At 37.1% G+C, this 19032-nt stretch overlaps 2 protein-coding genes across 5 annotated transcripts in view; one reads left to right on the forward strand and one right to left on the reverse strand.

The window, feature by feature from the left end:
- The window catches only part of DNAJC24 (DnaJ heat shock protein family (Hsp40) member C24), a 58950-nt gene extending 46639 nt beyond the window's left edge, over positions 1-12311 (reverse strand). For 2 of the 3 annotated variants that reach the window (XM_019456610.2, XM_019456608.2), the window contains exons 1-2: positions 11867-12147; positions 11230-11373 (exon numbers count right to left, since the gene is read on the reverse strand). In XM_019456610.2, coding sequence (XP_019312155.2) covers positions 11230-11373; positions 11867-11902 — 180 coding nt within the window. In that variant the 5' untranslated portion in view covers positions 11903-12147. Of the gene's footprint in view, positions 1-11229; positions 11374-11866; positions 12148-12177 lie in introns of those variants that run through there. The other variant, XM_019456609.2, reaches the window with a different exon arrangement.
- DCDC1 (doublecortin domain containing 1) overlaps positions 12171-19032 on the forward strand; it is a 485161-nt gene continuing 478299 nt past the window's right edge. For both annotated transcript variants that reach the window (XM_053899858.1, XM_053899859.1), the window contains exons 1-3: positions 12171-12386; positions 17411-17477; positions 17764-17837. In XM_053899858.1, coding sequence (XP_053755833.1) covers positions 17820-17837 — 18 coding nt within the window. In that variant the 5' untranslated portion in view covers positions 12171-12386; positions 17411-17477; positions 17764-17819. The remainder of the gene's footprint in view (positions 12387-17410; positions 17478-17763; positions 17838-19032) is intronic.

Consider the following 19032-nt stretch of genomic DNA (forward strand, 5'->3'; position numbering starts at 1 on the left):
TACACCATTTCAAAGCAATGGATTATTAATTCAACTTATATTAGTAGAAAACTAAAACATTTTTAAAATTAAATAAAATTGTTCATAAGGAGAAAACAAGGCAATATAGTTTTATTAATTAGTAAAGTCCCTATTAATAAAATGCTGTTGGGAAGAACTGATTCAATTACATTTTAGGCAACAGACTTAAATTATAGTAAATTATTAGGCAACAGACTTAATGGTATGTGAAACAGTGCTTCTCAGGCTAATTCCTCACTTTACATTTATATGTAACTATTTATATTTATTAAAGCATTCTAATAACTTAGTAAGAATTTTTTTTCATAATCAGGACCTTGAATAAGCACATCTACAAAAATTAAAATAAGGAAGCAGTATTTTTTTTTTATTTTTTTTATTTTTTAATATATGAAATTTACTGTCAAATTGGTTTCCATACAACACCCAGTGCTCATCCCAAAAGGTGCCCTCCTCAATACCCATCACCCACCCTGCCCTCCCTCCCACCCCCCATCAACCCTCAGTTTGTTCTCAGTTTTTAACAGTCTCTTATGCTTTGGCTCTCTCCCACTCTAACCTCTTTTTTTTTTTTTTTTTTTTTTCCTTCCCCTCCCCCATGGGTTTCTGTTATGTTTCTCAGGATCCACATAAGAGTGAAACCATATGGTATCTGTCTTTCTCTGTATGGCTTATTTCACTTAGCATCACACTCTCCAGTTCCATCCATGTTGCTACAAAAGGCCATATTTCATTTTTTCTCATTGCCACGTAGTATTCCATTGTGTATATAAACCTCAATTTCTTTATCCATTCATCAGTTGATGGACATTTAGGCTCTTTCCATAATTTGGCTATTGTTGAGAGTGCCGCTATAAACATTGGGGTACAGGTGCCCCTATGCATCAGTACTCCTGTATCCCTTGGATAAAGGGGAAGCAGTATTTACTAAATCAACATGCACTGTAAACTTACCAGCCTACGATTTAGCAATATTTTATCCCAACAACTAATTATGTAGGAGTGTTAAATTCAAAGTCTTCTGAACTTGGAAAAGTACACGTAATAAATGTGCCTTTTTACACAATTAGATTCAGAATGGTATTTGTCAAATGTAATTTTATTCTCCCAATTGTTTTGTGACATTGTTGAAAAACACAGACTGAGGAAAAAAGGTAATTCAAATTGTAAAGAATATAAACTTTGAAGTCTGTTTTCTCAACTCTATTAGAAACTCTCATCTTATACAAAAAGAATAAGTTTCACTCTCTATATAATCTAGATCCCTTCAAAATTAAAAGAGTAGTAATTATGTCTGACCTGTATAACCTTTCATTGTACATGAGTGAGGTGTTCCATGGGTATCTAGAACAGTGAAAATTATGCCTTTAAACAACTATAAATCCTTTCGGATGACAATTATGAGAGATGTGATATAATGAGAGAGTCTAGAGGCAGAAAAGACGTTATCATGCCTAGACTTTACCCCATATTAATTGTGTGTTTCAGACAAACCACTTAACTGTAACTAAGTCTTGATTTTTCTCAACTGCAAACACAGGGATAATATTACCTACCATACAGGACAGCTGAGAGGATAAAACCAGATAAGACATGAAAGTATTTGTAAACTGTGAAGTATAATCTATAAAGGACAATACACATGCTACCAATTACATACTTATTACTACATACTTCCTTGTCTTCTTGAACAGAATACACTAAATATTGAACCCATGGCCATAATTACAAGTTATTGTGCTAAGCTGTAATACAGGGACCAAAGTCACCATAACCCAGGCTAAAGGAGGCCAAGGTGGTAGGCTGACTGTTTTGGTGTTCTTTTATAGCTTCGGATGCCTTTTATACAGTTAGTTGTTGGCTGAGACTTTCACGGCTAACAGGGTACCTAGCTACCTATGGGGAGCTTTTCCAGAGTAATGCCAGTTAAAAAAATCCTCTCTCCTATAATTTGCTGCTCCACCTTCTTTCTCACCTTCTCTCAATGGACAACTGTCTTCTTCACAAAGAAAAAAGAAGTCACCAAATAAGAACTCATTGACTTCCAGCAGCCAAACGGACAAAGGAATCTGCTCTTAGATCCACCTTCTCATCCTTCTGTCCTGTAACAATGGAGACAGGTTCCTCCTTCTCTTACCTAAAGCTAATCCTTCTACTTATGGTTCAGACATCCCCTTCTGCGTTCTGTCAATTATTGTCTCTCTCCCATAATTTCAACCCCAAGCCTTCTCTTGGCTACTTCCCATAAAATTTAAACATGCTCAAGTCTCTTCTGTCTTCTAAAAGGATACACAGGAATGAACATTTTATCACGCTCCAGCTATCCTTCTCCTTACCTGCCGGCTACAGCTCTCCTGACCTAGAGAAATAATACTAAATGCACTTCTTCTTGGGAAGGTATGCACATGGAAGGCAGACACAGTGGGATTAGGGGAGGCAGGGATTAAAACTAAAATAATTTTGAAATAATGAGTTAAGAGTTAATAGGCTGGGGTAGGGGAGGAGGCACAGTGGATCAGGGAGAGAGAGCAGCAAATGCAAAGGCACATAGCTGAGGAAGGGTGATTTGGCTCCTAAAGGGAAATGAAAATAGTTCAGGGTTTCCACTAATGACAAATTTATACATACATTTATCCTTACTCCCTCCCAAAACCCCATTAAAATACCAGCAAAAAAAACCAGTAATTTTTTTAAAAGGCAAAAGCATAAATGCATAAGAACAAACATAATAGGAAAGAAGAGAAAAAGCAGATGAGACACCAAAATCTAAGAAGATAGCAAATTGATCCACACATGGTAACCAATTCCATCTACCTGAGAAAACTGAGACCTAAGCCTGAAGCAAGAAACAATTGAGAGGTGAGCTCATTCATGCAGACGACCTGAAGAACTAAAGGCATTAAGTACTTTTGAGAGTGGGGTTGAGGAGCAGGACTGACAAAAGGAAGATTGGTTGAGAGTTCAGAAGATTTAATCAGACCTCCAGCTCTCCTCCTCATCAAAAAGCCAGGTATCTCCTCTCTTCTACCACAGCAGAAAACCAGAGGTTTAATGTATGGAGATAGATCAAAGAAGGTTCTGGATTTGGAAATATCGGGTTGAGGGGTAGAATGCAAAGTTGCACTGAAAACAAAAACAGAAAGACAAAACAAAACAAAGAAAGAAAAGTTGGCCCATGGAGCTATATGAGCCCATGTTCCCATCTTCCCAGGTAGGAGATCTGAAAATTCCCCTCTCGGAAGTTGATTCAGCTAGTGTACATTTGGAGTCATCCAACAAAATAATTAACTCTACTTTATGAAATCCCCCCAGTTATGAATAGGAACCCCCAAATAAGCTTGGAACATGTCACTAATTTTTAAAAATTTTTTATCGCTTTATTTGTATTTTATTTTGTTCATTTATTTTTCAGCATAAGTGTATTCTTTAATTTCCATCCTCTATTTCTCCCATCTCTCCACCCACCTTCCCTCTGGTAACCATCAGTTTGTTCTCTATAGTTAAGAGTCTGTTTCTCATTTATCTTTGCTCATTTGTTTTGTTTCTTAAAATCCACAAATGAGTGAGATCATATGGTATTTGACTTTCTCTGACTTACTTTGTTTAGCATTATACTCTCTAGCTCCATCCATGTTGTTCTAAATGGCAAGATTTCACTCCTTTTATGGCTGAATACTATTCCACTGTGTATATATACCACATCATCTTTATCCATTCTTCAATCAACAGACATTTGGGCTGCTTCCATTGTTTAGCTATTTCAAATAATGCTGCAATAAACATAGGGTGCATATATTCCTTTGAATTAGTGTTTCTGTATTCTTTGGGTAAATGCCCAGTACTGCGACTACTGGATCACAGAGTAGTTCTATTTTTAATTTTTTGAGGAGCCTCTCTACTGTTTTCCACAGTAGATGCACCAGTTTGTACTCCCATCAACAGTGCAGGAGGGTTCCTTTTACTCCACATCCTTGCCAATAACTGCTGTTTCTTATGTTTTTGATTTCAGCCATTCTGGTAAGTGTGAGGTGATATCTCATTGCAGTTTTGATTTGCATTTCCCTGATGATGTGTGATGCTGAACATCTTTTCATGTGTCTATTGGCCATCTGGATGTCTTCTTTGGAGAAATGTCTGTTCATGTCTTCTGCCCACTTTAAAAAAATTTTTTTAATGTTTATTTATTTTTGAGAGAGATAGAGACAGAATGCAAGTGGGTTGGGGCAGAGAGAGAGAGGGAGGCACAGAATCTGAAGCAGGCTCCAGGGCTCCGAGCTGTCAGCACAGAGCCTGACGTGGGGCTCAAACTCACGAGCTGTGAGATCATGACCTGAGGCGAAGTCGGACGCTCAACCTACTGAGCCACCCAGGAGCCCATTCTGCTCACTTTTTAATTGGATTATTTGTTTTTTGGATATTGAGTTGCATCAATTCTTTACATATTTTGGATACTAACCCTTTATCAGATATATCATTTGCAAATATCTTCTCCCATTGGTAGGTTGCCTTTTAGTTTTGCTGATTATTTCCTTCACTGTGCAGAAGCTTTTTATTTTGATGTAGTCCCAATAGTTTATCTTTGCTTTTATTTCCCTTCCCTTAGGAGACATATCTGGAAAAATGCTGCTATAGCTGATGTCAGAGCAATTACTGCCTGTGCTCTCTTCATGGATCTTTATGGTTTCAGGTCTCACATTTAGGTCTTTAATCTATTTTGAGTTTATTTTTGTGTATGGTGAAAGAAAGTGGTCCAGTTTTCCCAACAACATTTGTTGGAGAGACTCTTTTTCCCATTGTATATTCATTCATCCTTTATTGAAGATTAATTGGCCATATAAATTGTAGGTTTATGTCTGGGGTTTTTGTTCTCTTCCATTGATCTCTGTCTATTTTTATGCCAGTACCATAGACTGTTTTAATTATGACTGCTTTATAATATAACTGGAAATCTGGAATTGTGGTACCTCCAGTTTTGTTTTTCTTTTTCAAGTTTGCTTTGGCTATTTGAGGTCTTTTGTGGTTCCATACAAATTTTAGGAATGTTTGTTCTAGTTCTGAGAAAAAAAATGCTGTTGGTATTTTGATAGGGATTGCATTAAATGTGTAGATTGCTTTGGATAGTATAGACATTTTAACAATATTTATTCTTCCAGCCTGTCAACATGGAATGTGTTTCCCTATCTTTGCATTGTCTTGAATTTTCTTCATCATAAAAGCCCTCTGCAATGTAGATCTAGAGGGAACATACCTCAACATAATAAAGGCCTTACATGAAAAACCCACAACCAGCATCATACTTAATGGTGAAAAACTGAGAGCTTTCCCCCTAAGGCCAGGAAAAAAAAGATGTCTGGTCTTACCACTTTTATACAATATAGTACTGGAAGTCCTAGCCACAGCAATTAGACAACATAAAGAGACAAAAGGCATCCAAATTGGTAAGGAAGAAGTAAAACTCTATTTGCAGATGACATGATACTATATGTAGAAAACCCTAAAGACTCCACCAAAAACTACTAGAATTGGTAAATAAATTCAGTAAAGTCACAGGATACAAAACCAACATATAGAAATCTATTCTATTCCTATATACTAATAATGAAGCAGTGGAGTGGGACATTTCATTCTTAAAGATGAAAAGATGACCAATGATCACCAAATATAGGAAAAAAGAACCTCTATAACAAAAGGAAGAGAAAAACCAAAAGGAACTCAAAGAGGGGCACCTGGGTGGTTCAGTCGGTTGAGCGTCTGACTCTTGATCTCAGGGTAGGGAGTTCAAGCCCCATGTTGGGCTCCATGCTGGGCATTAAGTCTACTTAAAAAAAAAAAAAAAAAAAAAAAAAAAAGGGGGCGCCTGGGTGGCTCAGTCGGTTGAGCGTCCGACTTCAGCTCAGGTCATGATCTCACGGTCCATGAGTTCGAGGCCTGCCTAGGGCTCTGTGCTGACAGGTCAGAGCCTGAAACCTACTTGGGATTCTGTCTCTATCTTCTCTCTGCCCCTCCCCGGCTCATGCTCTGTCTCTCTCTCTCCCTCTCAAAAATAAACAAAAACAAATGTATAAATAAAAAAAATAAATAAAATAAAAAGAACCCAAAGAAAAAGAAGAAAACTTAAAAAAAAAAAAAACTTTATTAACCTAAACAAAATATTTTATTCCTAAAACAATATCAGGAAGTCACACACACATCAAAAAGAAAATTCAGAAAATAGGCAGAGTTGTTAGAAATAAAAATACAAAATTGAAGTCATCAATAGAGGAATTAAAATATAAAGATGATTACATTCATACAATTCACTCATTGAACAAAATTTGAGTACCTACCACTTTCCAGAGATAATTTAGTAAGAGGTAAATTAGGAAAATATCATGTCCTAGAAGACAAATGAAAATATAACAAAGAAGAATATGTGATAAACTGTGTCAAATGCTGCTGTTACCTAAGCAGGGTTGACAATTTAAATTTATTACTTAACAAAGTGGTGTCTGCCTGGAAGAAGAGGTCTCATCTTTGGAATGCCCAGAAACAGTGTCTTACCCTCTTTCCAAGGCTTCTTCCATAGCTTACCATCAGTACCTAATAGACATACCACTTCATCCCAAAGCAATTTACACATCCATACCAACTTTGTTCAGAATTCTTCAGCTCTATTTGGCTTAGGAAGAAACCAAGTTAGGAGAAAAAATTTTGGTTTTTCTTTAATTGAGTTTGGTCTGGAAAGTCCTCTCCTCCAAACTCCATCTCTCCACAAGGAGCCAATACAGCAAAGCTTATTGGGAGACAGCTGGGCCAATCATTCTTCCTTTTAAGTGTCTTTTTTTTTTTTCCCCCCCTTTGCTCACTTTGACCCTCCTTCTCCAGGACTTCTGTTCCTCACATTTGCAGGTACCATAACATAGTACAGTGGGCCCACATACACCTGTGCACCAGAATCACTGGTCCAGCTGGTTAAAGTTGTAGGCATCAGGGGATCAAAAGGCACAAAGAAACTTTTTAGCATTATGAAAATGTTCCATATCTTAACCGTGGTGATAATTTACACAGTTGTACATAACTACAAAAAACCTCTTCAAAATAAATTTAAATTTAAACGTTGACACCTCAAAAAACTGAAAAAGGCAGTTATTAATTATGCTAGGACAAAAGGCACAAGCCACCTCTACTCTGGGAAAAGTAGGATAAATGGTCACCTTACTAATAAATCAAAATGAAGACTAAGTATTAACCATTGGTTATAGCAACATGGATATTGTGAAGTAATAGAAAAAAAAATATCCACATGTCTCTGCCTCCAGTTTCTGGCACAGAATTCCTAAAACCCTTGGAATCTCCTGGGTGACTGAAGTGTCTTTTTTTCTAATGGGGTGACTCTCGGTGGGCTCCTGGATGGGGGCTGATCACCAGAAAGTCTAAGCCATAATTGGAAGCTTGGAACTTTCAGGCCCATCCCTCATTCTCCAGAGAAGGGAGAGGAGATGGAAATGGAGTTAGTAATCAATCATGCCAACATGATGAAGCCTACATGAAATTCCCAACAGTACAGGGTTCAGAAAGTATCTGAGTCAGTGAACACATACATCTACATGCCAGGAGGGTAGCATACCCCAGCTTCACAGTGACAGAAGCTCCTGTACTCTGTATCTCTTCATCTGGCTATTCATCTGTATCCTTTACCATAACCTTTATTATATAATGAACTGGTAAATGTGATGATTTCCCTGAGTTCTGTAAGCCTTTCTAGCAAATTATCAAACTCAAGGAGGGGGTCAGGGAACCCTAATCTATAGCTGGTCGGTCAGAAGTACAGGTGACAACCTGGGACTTGTGACTGGCATCTCAAGTGGGGGCAGTGTTGTGGGAGTGAGCCCTTAACTTTGAGGGATCTGACGCTATCTCCAGGGAATGTCAGAATTGAAGTGAATTATAGGACATCCAACTGGTGTTGCAGAAAATTGCTTGATGTGTTGAAAATCCACACATCTGGTGACAGAAGAATTATGTGTGAGTAAAGGAAAAACACAGGAGGACTGTGTTTTTTTCCCATTACAGATATCACTGGCAATCTTGATAAGAGCAGTTTCAGTGTAGTGATGGGAGCAAAGCCTCACTGGAGTAAGTTTACAAGAGTTGGGAAGAGGAAAATTGGAGAAAGGAAATAGAGATAACATTTTGAAATGTTTTTTGCTACAAAGAATACAGAGGGGTGCCTGGATGGCTCAGTTGGTTAAACATCCGACTCTTGATTTCAGCTCAGGTCATGAACTCATGGTTTGTGAGATAGAGACCCACATCAGGCTCTGTGCTGATAATACAGACCCTGCTTGGAATTCTCTCTCCCTCTTCCTCTGCCACTCCCCCACCTCAAAATAAATAAATAAACATTTTTTTTTTTTTTTTAAAGAAGAACAATAGAAGAGTTGGGGCAACAAGTGGCAGAAATGGGTTGAAAGAAAGGCTGGATTTTTTTTTTTTCCAAAGATGGGAAAAATGATGGTACATTTTAATGCAGATAGGAATAATCCAGGAGAACAGGCCAGATATCCTACAAACTCATAGTTGTTTGTTTTGTTTTGTTTTCTTAAATAAGGAGCTGAGGACTCAAAGAAACCCAATGAATCCAAATTCAAAATGAAAAGGTCCTCCCCAGAAGAGAAGAAACCCATTACTGGCTTTATCTTTGGCACAGCAGCAGAAGCAGGAAGCCATCACAGATGTAGATAAGAAGAAAACAAATTAGGGGTGCCTGGGTGGCTCAGTCTGTTAAGCGTCCACCTCTTGGTTTCAGCTCAGGTCGTGATCTCATGGTTCATGAATTCGAGCTCCACACTGGGCTGACAGCATGGAGCCTGCTTGGGATTTCTCTCTCCCTCTCTCTCTCCCCCTCCCCAATTCATGCTGTCTCTCTCAAAAAATAAATAAATAAATCAATAAACTTAAAAAAAAAAAAAAAAAGAAAAGAAAAGAAAACAAACTTTTAATCATTTTTAAGGGCCAACTCCAGACTGGCATCACCTATGGATGGGCCCCAAATGTACAGAGACTGTACCTGCCCACCAATTCTATTCCATAGGCCTTTACCAAGTATTCACAAGAAAGAACAGAGATAGGACAGGACAGCCAAGAGTCATTCACCTATGAGGCACTGGTACAAGTGGCCTACTAAAGTTGGAGGACAGGACTGGAGAAATGAGAGAAAACCCTCCAAACCATGAGATCATGACCTGAACCGAAGTCAGACACTTAACCAACTGAGCCACCCAGGCGCCCCAAGAATACACTTGATTTTTAAAAAAGACACTCAGAAAAGATAATTATACAAATGGCTAATAATAACATTTAAAAATGCTTACAATCATTAGTCATCAGAGAAATACAAAACAAAACCACAATGAGAGATCACTATAAACACAGAATTGGGTGGTGGTTCTCAATGGAATGGGGAGGTTGGCCATTTTGACCCCCAGGAGACATTTTTAGTTGTTACTGGCATCTAGAATGCTGCTCATCATCCTACACTGCACAGGGCAGCCCCACATAACAAAGAATTATCCTGCCCTAAATGTCAATGGCAGCAAAATTGAGAAACCCTCAATCGATGAAATGAAAGAGACAAATAGCATCAAATGTTGGTGAAGATCTAGAGCAACTGGAACTCTCTAATAGGATAAGAGAGGGTATGCAAAATGACTCACTCATTTTGGTGTTTGACAAGTGCTAATATATGAAGAGCAAACGGCTTCTCATTGCCATATTAAAGGTCAACATGGACTAAAAGGCCTGCATGATCTAGACCCAGTCTACTTTTCCAGCCTCGACCCTCACTGAAATGAGGGAAAAGGATGATTCAGTATGAGGAAAAATTTTTCAATCAAGTCTACTTTACTTTAATGAAAGAAATCTTGAAAATTCTGAGACAAAAGAAATCTTAGTATCATTTAGTCAGCTTACTACCTAAAGAAGGGATAGTAATACATTCCTGACAGTAAAATGGCTACTGTCTCTCACAATAAACACAAACAGTTTTGGCAAAATCTCAGATCTATTTGACAAAAACTATAGGAACAACTAATGCTACATAAGTAATGACGCTCTATCCCTTTTGTATCCCTTTTGTAAACTAAGTTAACTGGAGACCATCATAGAGTTACTGACATTGGCTTAAGAAACTTCACAATATAGCTTGAAAAAAATTAAAATAACAGTTAAGAAAGATACTATATACTTACAAATACAACTCATTTCACAAAAGAATTGAGTTGTGTGAAAAACAGTGTATAAATGGGCACTATTCAATAAAAACACAATACAAACTATAAATGCAAGCCACATATGCAATATCAAAGCAAAAATCAGATTAAATTAATTTTATATTTTATTATACTATATGCAAATATATGCATACATTATGTACAAAATATGCAAAATAGCCAATATACCCAAATTTTTATCACCTCAATATGTAATCAACATAAAGTTTAGATTATTTTATATTCTCTTTTTTTTTTTTTTTTTTTATTTAACGTTTATTTATTTTTGAGACAGAGAGAGACAAAGCATGAATGCGGGAGGGTTAGAGAGAGGGAGACACAGAATCTGAAACAGGCTCCAGGCTCTGAGGTGTCAGCACAGAGACCGACGCGGGGCTCGAACTCACGGACCGCGAGATCATGACCTGAGCCGAAGTAGGCCGCTTAACTGACTGAGCCTATATTCTCTTTTTGTACTAAGTCTTCAAAATCCGCTGTGTATTATACATTTATAGTAAATGTCATTTTGGACTAGCCACATTTCAAATGCTCAATAGACACATGTAGCTAGTGGCTACTGGATGCTAACATTGCTTATTCTAAGCACTTTACATGGACTATTTCATTTAATCCTCTCTGAGGCACATACAGGGGGAAAGTAACTTGTCCCAAGTTCCCACAGTTAGTGGTAGAATCAGGATTCCAAATCAACCTGCATGACTCAGATTTCTTGCTCCAAACCATGTTTTCCCATTTCAAATAAAAAAAAAAAAAAAAAAAAATTTTTTTTTTTTTTTTTTTTACAATATTACTGACACTTTCAACTAATCAAATTAATACCTTACTTCTCCTGCTTTGATATCATATATTCATTTTAGGGAAACCTAAATTTCCCATCACTTAAGACAAAACTGTTTCCCCCCACCCCCATGATTTAAATCTGCAAGCAAAGACTTACCAGTAATATGAGTTTTTGATACTTTTGTTTTAGGTCTGACATATTTGCAGATGGGTCTGCCCCCAGAATGCTGTACCAATCCTTCTTTGGTATCTGCTCAAATGCCATCATCCACTGAACAAGAAGTGGGCCTTCTCGGATAGGCTTAATAAAAATATTGATGACGATTCATTAGTTTGCAGGATCGAAGAAATACGCAAGTACGTTTCTAAGTTCTTTAATATTTAGTTGAGTAAATCATGATTACAATACAATCCTCATGAAGCATATATTTTCATTTTCATTCAAAACGCCCCAAGAATCTCACGTGTAAGTATACAGACAAGGATGGAACATGTGTTACAGGTTTCATGATATACACTTATATCTTAAATCAATGAATATATAATAGCATTAAGAAAAAAGAATCCGAAAATGAACCCGAGCGGTGATGACCTCTAAGAAGGTATTTGTGCTAGTCTCATGGTAAAGGCGGCACACAAGAAGTCCTCAGTAAACACACTAGAGAAATTTAATAAATGTTGGCAAATTTAAAAAATGTTGAAAGCAAAACAAAACAGCAAAGAATTAAAATGAATTTGGGAGCATTCCCTCTTAGCGTTTCCATTTCTTAGTGTTCACGTTTCTTCCACATTACCTCAATAGAGTAATATGGGAAAGGGCCGGTCAGCATGGGCGGCAGGTAGACAGCAAGAGTCCCTCGGTTTCTGGCGCTCACAAAGAACTGAAAGTGCTCACAGGAGGATACCCCAGCCCTCTAGACTACAGAACAGACTTCGCCGGGAGCCCCCAAAATCAGGCAACCTCTTCCCACAGCCGGTAACTTCAAGAGATGGGGGTGGGGAGCTCCTCAAAATTGAGACTTGGGAATCCACTGTACTCACTGCGGCTGTACCACCCAGCCTTAGGCGGATACCCTCCGCTGCCTTTACTCAGTATCAAACTTACCAAACTTCTTACAGTACTTCGTACCCACTCCTCGCCTGCAGCCTGCCAAAACCCGGAACCGGCTTCTCCTTCCGCCGGAAGTCATTGCTCTGACGTGACTACGTTTCTAGTCGAGCTCTTATGGCCGAGACACCAAGCAAGAGGCGCTCCGCCCTCCTGGACGCGGTCGCTATGGTAACCAGTCTCTGCTTCCAAGGAGTTTACCAGCAGTAAGTGTCGGGCTGTGAAAAGAGGTGTCTTTCGCTTCTTTCTAACTCCCTTTTGTCCCAGGTCTGCGACTGTAGCGTTTCTCCTCTCCCCCAAGAGTACTTCACACCCGGGCTTCCTCCGCCCTCCCCAAAGCTCCCTCCGCTTACCCTGCCCAGCGCTGCTCCCAATCCTTTTGTGGTTGGTGATGGTTCTTCGGCAGGTGGCGGGTGGGGGGGGTGGGGGGGGTGGGGGGGTGAGGAATGGTGGAGTAGGGGGATGTGAAAGATGAGATCTAATTCCTCCCTTGTCGCTACGCTTGCCTTAGAATGTTCTTATTCTAAAAAAAAAAAAAGAATGTTCTTATTCTAAAATTAAGAGAAAACCTATGACGATTGAAGTTTTTCTTTTCAGTTTGAATAGTTTTTTTTTCTGGAAAAGGTTTTTTGTTTTTTTTTTTTTTTTTTTTTTTTTTGTTAATTTGAGAGAGCGCGCGACGGAGATGGGGGAGAAGGACAGAGAGAGAGAGAGAGAGAGAGAGAGAGAGAGAGAGAGAGAGAGACAGAGGGAGAGAATCTCAAGCAGACTCCATGGTGGTCAGTCCCAGCCAGTGGAGGGGTCGGGGTGGGGGAATGGATCCCAGGACCCTAAGCCAAAATCAAGAGTCCAACGCTCAATTAACTCAGCCACCCAGGCCCCCACCCTGGAAAAGATTTTCAACCCAATTATTTCTTGTAGATCTTAGCAACTGGTAACTTTTAAAAATCCGTTCACATTTACTATCTCGCTTCACTTTCACTTCAACCCAGTGAGGCTAATAAGGCAGGTGTTAAAATCCCATTTTGTAGATGAGGAAACAAACCAAGCATCAAGGCAAAATAGCTAATTGTATAGCAGCAGAACAGGACACTCAGGAAGTCAGCATATTACCAGGGAAGCCAGGCTATCTTTCAAGGTTACAGAAAAAGCAGAATGAACCACTCCACTTTGAGGCAGTTGTTGGGCACTCCAAAAGGCTACTGTTAGGTTTTTTTGGTTAGTTTTCCCTTCTTCATTCTGCTTTGCCTTCTGTTCTTCCCATTTATTATCTCTATACTGCTCACCTTACACTGACCTCTCTTCTTGCATTGTACCCAGAGGTGAAACTGCATGTTGTGTTTTGTCGACATGATTTAAATTTCACTTGGAGATGTTAAGTTGGTTCTGTTGTTGTTACTGCTTAAATTTGCTTTTCTTCTTCTTTTTTGTCTTTCTTCTACCAAGTCTCAGTTGAAGAAGCAATCAAGATAAACCTAAGAACATTAAGTAAAATATTTTAATATGGCCAAATTATTTAATGATGGTATAAAGAATAATTGAATGACACAAGAAAGTGAGAAAATCCAGGGTGAAAAGTATAGACTGGGTTCTCCATAGGATTTTGTCATGTTTAAAATTAGAGACAGAACATTATGCCAAGTTAGAGGATTTGATTTTAGTCCTGGTTCCAACATACCTTGTGTGTGGCTCTAAGGAAATACCTTATATGAATGAACTGTGTTGTTCTGAATACCTTTCTTGACACCCTGTTGAAATTTTAGCCCCCAAACACCCCCTTTCCACTGCTTAGTGCTTCCTCATATAGATAGTTATGCTCAGATCCTCCAATTTTTACAGCAAGAGCACGTAACTTTGATTTATGATCCCCTAGGGTATTGTGTTGTCTCTTTTATTCCCTTTTTTTAAGCCAAATTCTGAAAAGTCTGATCACGGTACCTCCATTTTCTCAAGTTACTCTTTTATATTTGTGTGTGTGTGTGTGTGTGTGTGTGTGTGCTCTGTGTGTGTATGTATGCATGTAGGTAGGTAGGTTTTAGATAGTAAGAAATAAGCATTTTTCTCCTAGCAATTCCCAAGTCTTCTGTCATTTCATCTCGAATACTCTAGCTCACATCACTAAAGCATACTTTAGTTTGCAAGTTTTTCTTTCATCTCCATAAAGTCATTCCACTGAAATGATCAATAACTCATTGATGGCATCCAATATCTAGTCTCTATTTACATTTCCTTAGTTGTCTCAGAAATGACTTTTTATGGTTAGTTTGCTTGAATCATGATCCAAACAAAATCTATACATTGTTTTCAATGTTCTGTCTCTTAAGTATCTTAGCTATAGCAGTCCCACTTCATTGCTATCTAGGTATTTTTTTCTTTTCCTGCCATTGGCTTGTTGAAAGCCAGATCAGTTGTCTTACAGTCTGAATTTATTATTACAGAATAAGCTTTTAAAACACTTTTTGCATGAATCCCTGCTCATTTTTCTTTATTTTTATTTTTCTAGAGCATTATTGCCCAATAGAAATATGATGTAAGCCACAGATGCAAGCCACATATATAATTTTAAACTTCCAAGTAGCCCCATTAGGAAAATAAAACGAGGTGAAATGATTTTTAATAATATATTTTATTTAACCTAATATATTTGGAGTATGATCATTTCAAAATGTAATCAACGTATTATTAATGGTATTTTACATTGCTTTTTCATGCTAAGTTTTCAAAAGCTGCTGTGTATCTTACCTGTATTGCTTATTCTCAGTTTGGACTTGCCACATCTCAGGTGCTAAATAGCTACATATAACTAGTGACTGCTGTTTTGAACAAGCCAGGTCTAGAGAATAAAGTCTTGGGGTGCCTGACTGGCTCAATCAATAGAGCATGTGACTCTTGATCTCAGGGTCGTTGAGTTTAAGCTCCACGTTGGGTGTAAAGCTTACTTTAAAAAATAAGTAAATAAATAAAATGGAAGATAAAGTCCTAACTCCTTAACCTGGTATTTACTTACCACCCCAATATGATCCATAGTTTTCTAGCCTCATCACCTATTAACCTCCTACATGAAATGTTTAAACAATGGGATCTTTTCTTGGTACTTCATCCATAATTTCGTTCAGGTGGTTCTCCTTGCTTATACCATCTTTCCTCTTTGTTTCCACCCATCAATTTTATCCCTCCTTTAAGACCCATCTCTTCCATCAAGCCTTTTATGATGGTCCAATCCTTAGAAATTAGTTCCTCCTCTCAACTTTCATAGCAAGTCCTGTGTGTACTCCTCATTTGCACTCATCCTATCTCACAGGGTACTATTATACGTTTTGGATGTGTGTTCTGATTCCCTAATTCCATAAGGTCTGTAAGGCAGGGACACCTCTTAAAGAAACTAAGCACCAACTATCTTGCCACATGTCTGAAGTTGATGTGTATTTATAATAGTTTTGTTTCTCACTATCTTATTTTAAGAAGGTAATTTATCCAATTTTTTTAAATAGGCTCCACACCCAACATGGGACTCTAACTCATGACCCTGAGATCTAGAGTCACATGTTCTACCGACTAAGCCAGCCAGGCATCCCAGTAATTTATCCATTTTATGTAAAACTAACATAGCAGAAATATAAACTATGTTAGCACAATGGTTAAGAGCATGAATTCTGGTGTCAGACTGCATAGGTTGGAACCCAGGCTCTGTCTCTTACTGGTTATGTGAACATTTTAAGTTAATTAATCTCTATGCCTTGGTTTCTTTCTCTGTAAAATAGGATTAATAATAGTATCTCCCTCTATGTCTGTTGTGAGGATTCAGTGAGAAAATAGTGCCTAAGAGTAGTAAGTACACAGGAAAGGTTAGCTTTTGTTGTTATTATTATTAATAGTGAAATATTTGTTACTCAGTTTTGGATATTAGAACATTAAGAATTCATAGCTGTATTTTAGGAATTTTCAAACAGAGCAAATGAAAGCTGCAAACTATTGAGTTGGAAAAATGATGCCAAACCAAAATGTTTGTTGAACTATAGTTTGTAGATAAATTAAAAGCAAAAAGGGCAAAAGAGGGCAAAAACCTCTTAATTCCTGTGTCATCAGCATCTAACACAAGCGACGTAGGCATATGTTAAATATTTAACTTCAAGATGATTGATCAAGTACTATATCTAGAATTAAATGTAGATATAGATGTAGATGTAAGTATAGTTGTATAGATATAGCAAGGGTTTAAGACCCTTGGTTGTAGTGGTGGTCAAAAACCACATTCTTATTCAATTCATCACTTTAATACTTATCTGCCCATTAACTAATGTCTACCACACATTAATAAATTCTCACTTTGAGATCCTGTTAGTAAATTGTGCTTCTTATTGATGAATAATATTTGCACTATATACAATGTATTTCTGCTATTTTTATCCTAGGATTATATTTACTTGGCTCTTTCTACTGGTTTCATCACCAACTCTTCTTTAATTTTCTTGGTCTTATTTATCTCTGAGTTTTTAGGATTTTAATATCAGTGAACTAAGCTGTATTTATTTTTAAGTACCACAAACTATTATGGTTATGTTCTGAAATTAGATGATTGTCCCTACAACAACTTAAAATCTATTGGGAAGATAGAAAACCATCAAGAACTAGCTAGTGATGAGATAAACACACACATATACACATACACGTAGTACATATAGAGCCTTCATTCACTTATTCATTCAATCAACAAACCACTTATCGAGTATCTACTATGTGTCCCACACTTTGTTACAAGAGACACAAGACAGTTGGCTGTAGCCCTTATAAAAGCTTAGAGTTTATCTGGGTAAACAGACAATTAAAGAAGCAACTGAAATAACTGAAGAAGTATTATGCCAGAGGAAATACGGGTGCTGTGACAGTTACTAACTTATAGTTAATGTGAATAGAATAAGGCAGATTATTGAATGATTGAAATGAATGATTGAAATCCTTGACTCAAAATGAGGCTAATCCAGGAAGATGCATGGAAGTAGTAAGTTTCAAATATTTAAGTATTAAGTTTAGATGGAGGGAGAGATGAATGGTTAGAATTATAGAAACTTTTTTTCTTTTTTTGGCATGTTATCATAATGCTTTAGACAGTATTGAGAATCAGCCCTATTGAACAATTGTACCTCATCTTTCAGAAATGGTTTTTCATTTTTGCATTTTTTCCCATCACTGGTTGTCTTCACTTGATTTATTCTCTCTTTTGTCTTTTCAGCAGTAATCATCAGTGAACATTCATTGAGGTGGAGCAAGGCAATCCACTAAGCTGGAGAGACAAAGAGGTAAATACTTTTGCTGGCACCACACCTGTTGCTGTGTTTTTCTTGTTTGTTTAACTTCATTTGTGTCAGTGTTCTTTCACCCTTGTTTGAGCCCTTTTAGAGGTCTTTATCTTACCTGGAATTTTTGTTCGTGTCTTGCTACCTCTTCACATCTGATGTTTTAATCTTTCCATGAACCTATTAAAGATATCGTCTGTAATCCATCTTCTGTTTCTCTTTAATAATCATAATAAATACCAACTTATTACCCTCACTCACTTCTTTATGCCTTTCTCTTTGTTCTTAGGACCACTCTGGCTTATCTGTGAACTTTCCTATTACCTTGAAATTTGAAACCTTGTGATGATCTCTTCCAACCAAGTGGTAATGTGCATTTATATCCTTTTTAAAATTCATTCTTCCTTCCCCAGTTTAGTTTTCTAAAACTGATTTTTTAAAGTTTATTTTATTTTTGTCATGTAATTGACTCACAGAAGAAAGGTTAATCTAAGTGATCAAAGGGTGTTAATTTGTGGGTTAAAATGTGTTAAACAGTTGATATGAAGTCTGTTTAAGTCAATTAGAGAGTATAATGAAGATGTTTCCAGAGTGTTATGGAACCTTTTGAAGTTAGCTTGGAATTAACTCCTATATTCAACCATGGCACCTGGCTGAACATGCCATTGCATGGAGGTTTTTAAATCTGTATATATTCCAATAGATATGAATAGATCTACATATTTTCAAAAAGTTTGACTTTATTACAAATATTCTTATGTTTTGCTATAGGAAATATATTCATGATTTCATTCATCATTAGCATAATGAAAAACAGGATTACTTTCATATTTTTTTCAAAAATAAAATGCAACTGGACTGTATAGCCAACAAAACATTACTAGGTTGTTTTATATACCTCTTTGTTTTTAAAACTAGGTTAGTGTCATTATTAGAGATTTCTTGATACTAATCTCATATATAAAGGCAGCATTGATAAAGACATACAAAATTTGGTGTGGTCTTTTAATGATTTGTTTCCCCTCCCAAATTATTTGATGGAATGTTATGGAACATTTCAGTATTGGTTAATATCTTTAAGATTTCAAATTAATTAATGTTATGCAGAGTTTAATAATGCTCTGGTTGGGGCACCTGGCTGACTCAGTCTGGAGAGCACATGACTTTTGATCTTAGGGTTGTGAGTTCAAGCCCCACACACTGGGTTTAGAGATTACTTAAACATATGATTTTAAAAAAAGAATAATGTTATGGTTCATTTTAATAGTAGAATACAATTTTTGTATAATGATAGTATTAAGATGAATGACACATTGCAAATTCAACAGTTCAAAATCTGTAGAGGTATGAGGGTAAAATTCAAATTTTAAAATATATTCTTTACTTAGCATCAGGGTTAATATAGTACATTTTTTTATGTGTGTCAGTTTACTGGTAATAAACACATTTAGCGTTTCAGCTTCTTCTTGCAACCTTTCAGCTTAATTATTTAGAGAATGATGAAAAACAAATCTTATATGCTAAAGGGACTTCTTCTGTAATGATGGATTAGATGCCA

This window comes from Panthera pardus, unplaced genomic scaffold (assembly GCF_024362965.1).
Source record: "Panthera pardus isolate Hobbes unplaced genomic scaffold, ASM2436296v1 HiC_scaffold_12, whole genome shotgun sequence".
NCBI lineage: Eukaryota > Metazoa > Chordata > Mammalia > Carnivora > Felidae > Panthera > Panthera pardus.